The following is a 9,253-nucleotide window of genomic DNA, read 5'->3' on the forward strand; positions in this document are numbered from 1 at the left end:
AGTATGTGCTGCTGGGGAGGGTGGCATTCAAGAGAACCTGTTATTTGCACTGCATAAGAAAAGTGCAGGTTTACTTTAACCACTTTGTCACTGCTCACAAGAGCTCTACTGCGGCAAAGTGGTTTGTTATCGTCTGACGACGTAGACCTACGTCGCCAGACACTCCCGTTTCTCGGCAGCGCGTGCGCGCCGCCGGAGGCTCGCTTCCGCTGTATTCAGTCACAGCGGGAGTCGGGCCAGGGGAGGAGCAGCGGCGATCGCCGCCGCTCTTCCCCGGTCGGAGAATGGAGTCTGGAGATCCGCCCGCTTGTGTAAACAAAGCGGGCGGATCTCCTAAGTGACAGACAGGGTCAGATTGCAGGGTTCAGCATAGCTGAACCCTGGATCTGTCCTTGTGTCACTCAGTCACCTCCCCCCACACACGTTAGTAAGCACCAGGCATACATTAACCCCTCCCTCTCCAATAAAATTAACCCCTTCCCTGCCAGTGTCATTTTTACAGTAACAGTGCATATGTATAGCACTGATTACTGTAGTAATGTCACTGGTACCCCCAAAAGTGTCAAAAATGTCAGTCAAGAGTCCGATCTGTCTGCCGCAATGTCGCAGTCCCGCAAAAAAAATCTCAGAACGCCGCCATTACTCGTTAAAAAAAAAAACACCAAAAATGACAGAAATCTTTCCCTTAGTTAGTAAACGCAATAAATTTTGCGTAAACCAATCAAAATACGCTTATTGTGATTTTTTTTACCAAACATAGGTAGCAGAAAACAAATTGGCCAAAAATTTAAAAAAATTTTGATTTTTACATTTTTGGGGGGGGGGGGGGGATTTCATATATAAAAATGTGAAAAATATTGTTATTTTTTCAAAATTTACGCTCATTTTTTTGTTTATAGCGCAAAAAGTAAAAATCGCACAGGTGATCAAATACCACCAAAAGCAAGCTCTGTTTGTGGGAAAAAAAGGACGTAAATTTCGTTTGAGTAAGGCATTGCATGACCGCGCAATTGTCAGTTAAAGTCGCACAGTGCTGAATCGCAAAAAGTGGCCCAGAATTAAGACAGCAAAATCCTCCGGTGGTAAAGTGGTTAAGTCCACCCCTCTCAAGGAATATGTTCATTTTATGTTCACACTGCAACACCAAGGCAAACCATTCTAGGGCTTCCTTTTCCCTGTCCCAATCTGTCCAGCTATCTCCTATTCTGTACACTTTTAGGCAATCCCAGAAAACCCTTCTCTTCAGAAAGGCCAATCCTGCCTCCACCAAACAACTGTATTTCCACTTTTTCCATCAGTTCATCCCCCACAGTTATTACTTTTTGTATCATTTGACCCTCCCTCTTAGATTGTAAGCTCTAACGAGCGGAGCCCTCGGATTCCTCCTGTATTCAATAGTATTGTAACTGTACTGTCTGCCCTCATGTTGTGAAGCACTATGCAAACTGTTGGCGCTATATAAATCCTGTATATTATTATTAATAATAATAATTTCCACTGACGTGCACCCTAAAAATGTTACCTGGAAAATGTGCTGTCCTTAGCTGGCTGTCACAGAAGCCCCTCTTCTTCAGCCACTTTCTCAGCTGAATGTACTGAATGTCACAGCTTTGATTCACTACAAGAAGAAAGATTATAAGCATGGTGCAGTATACAATATATAAGGTACAGTACAACTCGATTTGAAAAAAAAAAAACAAAGAGTGGGGCTGTCTGTAGGACCGGTCGGCCATCATCTGACATTTTTTATAAAGTTCCTAAAATAACTTTTACTCTTTTTGCTAAAGAAAAAAAGCTCTCCCTCTTCCCTGCTCCTCTTAGCTTCACTTTGTTACTGGGGCCTGATTTTCCCTAACTTAAAAGTGTTACCAAACCCACAGTCAGTAAACGCAGTAAAATCAGCCTGTATATGCAAATAAAGCGGTAGTTTACTCTGCTTTTTAACTTTTATCTACAGGTAGCCTATAATAAGGCTTACCTGTTGTAGGTAAAATGAATATCTCCTAAACCTGCAAGGTTTAAGAGATATTCACGCTGCATGCAGCCTCTGATACCAGTCCAGCGCATCTTCCCGGACCTTCAGAGCCCCTTGCCAGAAAGTGAACTCCTGCGCACATGCGCGGGAGTGACGTCATCGCCGCTCCGGCCACTCACAGCGCTGGAGCCGCCGAACCCTGAAGAGACCCTGAGGGAACATGTCAGCTGCCTCAGCAGTGTCCAGGCGACCGTGTTGGAACTTCGTTCTAAGGTAAGTATTTCATAATGTGCTTGTATGCAATGCAAACTAGCACACTATGCCACTGTCCTGCAGGGATTGTTTTGTTTTGTTTTTTGGGGGGATACAACCGCTTTAAAGCATGCTGTGGAACTTAAGGGATTGATTAAAATCATTGTGTAAAAAGGCTGTTTGATCCTGTCTTCTCTGCTCCTCCCCTTCTTTTACTGTCCACATCTTCTTCCGGTACAGAGCCTTGGGGGCACTCTGCACATGCCCAGTTTGGTATGTATTTCTGGGAGAGTGCATTTGATCGGCACAGGGCCAATCAGTACTGTCCAGACAGAGGGTCAGGAGTCATGCAGCCTCATAGGACAGTCAGAGGAGAATGAAAACTTCTCCTACAAGCTTTAACCAGTGCTCGGCAAGACACTGATTGAAGTCACAAGACTGCTATATACTGCTGATGAAAAAAGGTATTTAGCAGTTTATATTATACACACACATATATATATATATATATATATATATATATATATATACGTAATTCTTGTAAATGAGCAGCCCAAACCAACTGTATACATTATATATATATATATATAATAAATGTATACAGTTGGTTTGGGCTGCTCATTCACAAGAATTACATGCAAAATAATGGTACCGCTTTCAGCACCTAAAATCCAAAAGAATCATACCGCCAGGGAGGTTAAAGATCATAGTGTGCATGAGGTCTGAAGGTCAGGTATCTGCAGAAAGGTAGACCTTTAATAACGGGTAGGAATCGTTGGTGTGCTTATGAAGGCATCAGCTGCCCAAACATGGTGTGATGGATCCCATTCTGATTAATTCTCCTCTTCCCACTATAAAATCTTTGGCCTTAGCCACTCTGCGGAACAAAACAGAGCCTGCCCTTTTACCTGAAGATACTTCCAGATTTTTCCGTTTCCTCCTTCGGCCTGTGCGTCCTTTATTCTTCTTCATATCGACTCTACAGGGTAGATGTATAGACCTCACGTAGAAGAACCACTGACTAGCCTGAAATACAGAACAGATTTTATTTCAATTATATATTACTACAAGTTAAAGTGTTATATATTACTACAAGTTAAAGTGTTATATATTACTACATGTTAAAGGGGAAAAAGAAAAAAAAAAATGGTGAACAGGCAGAATTTATAATGCAGAGGAGACATAAAAGTTTCCTGCCTACCTTCTAGTGATCGACCGATATAGTTTTTTTTTTGTGGATATCGATATTTTGGTCATCGCATATCGGTATCGGCCGATATTTTCGTACATTAAAAAAAAAACATTTTTATTTTTTTATTTTGTTTTTACAGGTACTCTTGTGGAGGGATCTGGGGGTCTAAAAGAACCCCAAACCCCTCCTCTGCACTTAGTGCAGATCGGTCCTTGATATATCGGCTTTGCCGATAATCGGTCGATCTCTACTGCCTACCTTCCTGGCCACCCAAAACTCTAAACTGATGACCTGTAGGGGCTTTTAAACTGTCACCTATGGAAAATTTAGGGTGCTGACGTTTGTCGCCGTTTTACAGGTGTATGCAATGTTAAGGTTTAAAGAGGTATTGCACCAAGACCAAAAATCTATTGTATTACAGCTTACCAATCATTAAGATGTGGTGGATGCATCAGTTTTCTTTTCTTTGGTTTTTCCTGTTTTCACCTGATAATCTGGCCAGTATAACACACCTCCTGTACTAGTGAAACTCAACTCTGGAAGAATGAGAACAGGAGGCATAGCAGACAGCAGCATTATCAGTCTGGGAGGGAGGGGACTGGTTGGAGGGCAGAAAAAATGTGCGGTTGAGACGCATTTTTGATACCCTCTAACAGCCCCCCCCCCCCCCCAAGCTGCAGTAGGCAGCGAGTGTTGACCCATACACGCAAGTCAATGGGGAAGCACCACAAATGCCCCACAACCACGTGCAATGCACAAGGTTGCGGCGTAATTGTCAGCCCAAATGGGGTTAAAACAGGTGGTGTGGATGCGTCGCAACACTTCCTCAACGCCTGTCAGTAGAGTCCGGAGCTTCACAGGCAAGGGAGATTTAGACGTATGTCTAAATCTACCCTTAAGCTCCGTTCACACCTGGGCAATTTAAAATCACGGCAAATTGCAGGGCGTGTGCAATGCCATTACTTCTTAATGGCGCCCCAACAGCGCCGCGATTTTGCCATGATAAATCGTGCTGCAATTGTGTCAAATCGTAATGCGTGATGTTTGTTGTTCAAATAGAGCAGAAGCTTTTTTTGAACGACAATGTCACACGTTGCAATTTATCGCGTGACAATTGCTGCAAAAACGTGGCGCCATTGGGGCACTATTAGGAAGTAATGGCAAAACAAACGCGTCCCGCGTTTTGCCACAGTTGGAAATCACGGGCAGAATGTAGGCAATTCTTCACGCAATTTAAATCACCCAGGTGTGAAACGGAGCCTAAGGCCCTTTCACACATGGGAGTCTGTCGGCGGACTCCGTTTTTCTCAGCGGGGGATCGACCTGCCAATCCCCCACTGAGCAGGCGGATGGCAGCTCTGTCTCCGCGCTGTGTGCTGGGACAGAGCTGTCAGGTCCCCGCTGTTCTCTATGGGGGAATCAGATGAGAACGGACTGCCTGTCCGTTTTCATCCAATCTGATCTGCCAGACGGATGGAAAATAGGGTTTCCATCTGTCCAGATTTGACAGACCCCGATCAGATGTCAGCGGTCATGTCTCCGCTGACATCCGATGCCCCATGGAGATGCATGGGGCATCTGTTCAGATCCGCCTGAAAAACTGACAGGCGGATCTGAACGGTCCGCTAGTGTGAAAGGGGCCTTAGATGTATTAGCAGATTTAGATACAATAACAAATTGAAGCCAAACTCCAGCTCACACTTTATAATCAAGCAAACATTTTGTTTTTCTTTTGGGATAAAGGTTTCGCATAAATAAATAAATGCTGATCATTGTAAGCACCCCTGTCAATGTTAAGTGGTTTTGTCTCATCCATGTAAACTGATATACACTGCTCAGAAAATTAAAGGAACACTTTGAAAACACATCAGATCTCAATGGGGAAAAAATATTATGCTGGATATCTATACTGATATGGACTGAGTAATGTGTTAGGAAGGAAAAGATGTCACATAGTTTTATGGAAATTAAAATTATCACCCTACAGAGGGCTGAATTCAAAGACACCCCAAAAATCAAAGTGAAAAAATGATGAAGCAGGCTAGTCCATTTTGCTGAAATTTCATTGCAGCAACTAAAAATGGTACTCAGTAGTTTGTATGGCCCCCAGGTGCTTGTATGCATGCCTGACAACATCGGGGCATGCTCCTAATGGGACAACGGATGGTGTCCTGGGGTATTTCCTCCCAGATCTAGACCAGGGCATCACTGAGCTCCTGAACAGACTGAGGTGCAACCTGGCAGTGTCGGATGGACAGAAACATAATTTCCCACAGGTGTTCTATTGGATTTAGGTCAGGCAAGAGTGGGGCCATTCAATGGTATCAATTTGTTCATCCTCAAGAACTGTCTGCATACTCGCGCCACATGAGGCTGGGCATTGTTGTGCACCAGAAGTAACCCAGGACCCACTGCACCAGTGTAGGGTCTGACAATGGGTCCAAGGATTTCATGCTGATACCTAATGGCAGTCAGCGTGCCATTGACTAGCCTGTAGAGGTCTGTGCGTCCCTCCATGGATATGCCTCCCCAGACAATCACTGACCCACCACCAAACCGGTCATGCTGAACGATATTACAGGCAGCATAACGTTCTTCACGGCTTCTCCAGACCCTTTCACGTCTGTCACATGTGCTCAGGGTGAACCTGCTCTCATCTGTGAAAAGCACAGGGCGCCAGTGGGGGACCTGCCAGTTCTGGTGTTCAATGCCAAATGCCAATCGAGCGCCATGGTGCCGGACAGTGAGTACAGAGCCCACTAGATGTTGGGTCCTCAGGCCACCCTAATGAAGTCTCTTTTTGATTGTTTGGTCAGAGACATTCACACCAGCTCATCCTGTTCCTCCTTGCACAAAGGAGCAGATACCGGTCCTGCTGATGGGTTAAGGACCTTCTATGGCCCTGTCCAGCTCTCCTAGAGTAATAGCGTCTCCTGGAATCTCCTCTGTGCTCTTGAGACTGTGCTGGGAGACAGAAAACCTTCTGGCAATGGCACGTATTGATGTGCCATCCTGGAGGAGTTGGACTGCCTGTGCAACCTCTTTAGGGTCCAGGTATTGCCTACCAGTAGTGACACTGACCCTAGCCAAATGCAAATCTAGTGAACAGTCAGAAAAGATGAGTGGGAAAAAAATGTCAGTCGCCCTACCTGTAAAACCATTCCTATTTTGGAGGTTGTCTCATTGTTGCCCATCCAGTGCATTAGTTGTTATTTCATTAACACCAAAGCAGCTAAAACTGATTAACAACCTCCTCTGCTACTTAACTGACCAGATCAATATCCCAGGAGTTTAACTGACTTGATACTGTACTCTGATTAAAAAGTGTTCCTTTAATTTTTTTGTAGAATTTCAAAGAAACTCAAGTGGTTGGGGTGTCATTGCCACCATCCCTTCTTACACTGTTATGGACCAACTCCTCTTTGAGTGGGATTTATAGGCAATTATACAACCATATGTATCAATTATACAACCATATGTATCAATTATACAACCATATGTATATCAAAAAAAAATAATTTATTGTCACTTGCAGTTAAAATATTTTTTTTTTTAGCATATGCAGAAAGCTATACAAAATGCCATTGAATACATTGTGTATAAAGTGTCAGACCATGACATGTAGGTACATACAATGACTAGAAATAGTGGCGTTTCCCTTTAATTTTTTTGAGCAGTGTATTTTGCTAGAGAGCTTGAAAAAACCAACAGACTTGCTGGCTGGATCACCAGATAAAAATACTGCAGAGGAAAGAAAGCTCAGAAAAAGAAAACAAATGCAGTCATCACATCTAAGTCCCGGTTCACACTGAGGCGACCTGTGAGGCGACCTGGTCGCCTCACAGGTCGCCTCCCATAGGGAAGCTGCGGACCCGTTCTAATAGGAGCGACACAAGTCGCTCCGACTTAGAAAAAGGGTCCGGAGCTTCTTTGGGGCGACCAGGAGGCGACCGCCATAGATTTCAATGTTATGAAGTCCGTGGTGGCCGCTCCGAGGTCGCGGTGCGGTGCGAAGTAGCGTCGCCCCTATGTGAACGGGGCCTTAGAATTGGTAAACTGCAAAATAATAAATGTTTGCTTTTGGGTTTAGCACTGCTTTAATATGTTGGGTATCTATTTACTCGGCGCAACCTTATCTTTTTTATTTTACCAAAAATCCGGTAATATATATTGCGTTTATATGCCCTAAAGTTTAGTGTATTCTTGCGTTTTGTAAACTGTTGTGCTGTTGTGTTACATAAAAAATTGTAATTGTCACTATTGTATTCTCTGGGGTGTCTGTTTTCAAAAAATATTTAATGTTTTGTAGGTTTTACATATTCTTCAGGCCTAAAGGCTCGGTTGACATTGGTGCGATGCGGGAACCCTGCGAACCCAATGCGGGTTCCCGCATCGCACCCGACTCGCAGGCAGTTCACACTGCCATATGCGAACTGCTGGGAGTGTTAATACAAAGTTAATGACACCCCCAGGCCAGTTTGCATATCGCAGTGCCAACTGTCAAGTCGGACAGGAATCGGATTGCATAGGTGTGAAGACCCTTGCGATTTGATTCTGGTGCGGAGCAAAAAAAGGGTCCTGCACAACTTTGGTCCGATTGCGATGCGAATTTAGCCATACAATCTGTATGGCTGACTTTGCATCGCACAGACATCACATGTGATTTGCACAGCAGTGCGGTGCGATTCACATGCAATGTCTGACATCGCTACAGTGTGCAAAAACAGCTTTGGTAGCAATAGGGTTAAGGATGACAACACTGATGAGAATGATTTACAGAGCCCCTGCTGGGTCCCTTCGCCTGCATAGTCACTTTTATTCAAAACATGAATTTATTCTTCAAGTAAAAGTAATTTATGTCTGTACATGTTATATAGTATACTATATTTATAGTACATGGTAAGTGTAAGGTGTGATGTTTAATAGATAATGTGAATAATAGCTGTTTTAAACTTTTTTTATCCATTTAAAAAGCAAGACACCCCTCCCAACCATGCAAAAGTGTACCTCTTAGACAGGCTATGTCCTCTGGGATGGTGGGGAGGAGAGGGCTCATACCCGGTCCCAGCACGTCTGCTTGCTGTATATACATTCACTTCTATATGTACAGGAGAGAGAGAGAGAAGACCACACGTGGGAGACATACTTCCACTTCCGGGTTGCTGCTCTAAGCGCCGCTATCTATTGGTTGTTCAGTCATGACATCGCTGACACTAGTAACAGTTCTTATCTACTTCTTCTACACAGAGTGTCCTCAGTACAGGAGGCGGCCATTTTCCCTGAGCTTTCCACTCATTGACCTGTAATTGATATAGAACAACAACAAATATATGAATAGTGATTTAAATTTGCAGCTTTTACTAATAATATTACTATTATGTACAGTAGCCTGCAGCACTTTTTAAAAAACAGCATATACCGTGCAGTTACCTCACGCGGGGCGTATGAATCTGTGCCCCATATTAGGGCCGTTATTCTATCAGAATAGCCCTACTTATCAGATTCTGCTACCGGAAGTGACATGCGGACTAGAATAACTTACTGCGCATGTACCATGCGTTCCAACATGGCCGCTATGAGTTCCAATAGGTTTCCTAATGTGACAGAACACGAAGCAGCGGTGTACATCTTCTTAACCCACGCAAATCTTGAATTTTACATTTATTTTAGCAGTAAACTCACCTTATAGACTGAAATAGACTGTTTCACCGCGACCAAGTGAAATAATCTATTTCATTATATAATCAGTTTGTCGCTGAGCAGTGTGGGGTGTACCAAGATGGCCATCGCCACCTTCTGCCTGCAGGTTTCTCGCTATATTCACTATAATACAA

The 9,253-nt window shown here is 43.8% G+C and overlaps 1 protein-coding gene across 1 annotated transcript in view; it reads right to left on the bottom strand.

Moving 5' to 3' along the window:
• Positions 1-8,520, bottom strand: part of LOC309544038 (SET domain-containing protein 4-like) — a gene marked incomplete at its 3' end in the record, with an annotated part of 19,528 nt that extends 11,008 nt beyond the window's left edge. The window contains exons 1-3 of the mRNA XM_082276428.1: positions 8,427-8,520; positions 3,136-3,253; positions 1,523-1,618 (exon numbers count right to left, since the gene is read on the bottom strand). Coding sequence (XP_082132554.1) covers positions 1,523-1,618; positions 3,136-3,199 — 160 coding nt within the window. The remainder of the gene's footprint in view (positions 1-1,522; positions 1,619-3,135; positions 3,254-8,426) is intronic.
• Between the last annotated feature and the right edge of the window lie 733 nt (positions 8,521-9,253).

Source organism: Pelophylax lessonae, assembly GCF_965119305.1.
Source record: "Pelophylax lessonae genome assembly, contig: HAP1_SCAFFOLD_700, whole genome shotgun sequence".
In the NCBI taxonomy this organism is placed as follows: Eukaryota; Metazoa; Chordata; class Amphibia; order Anura; family Ranidae; genus Pelophylax; species Pelophylax lessonae.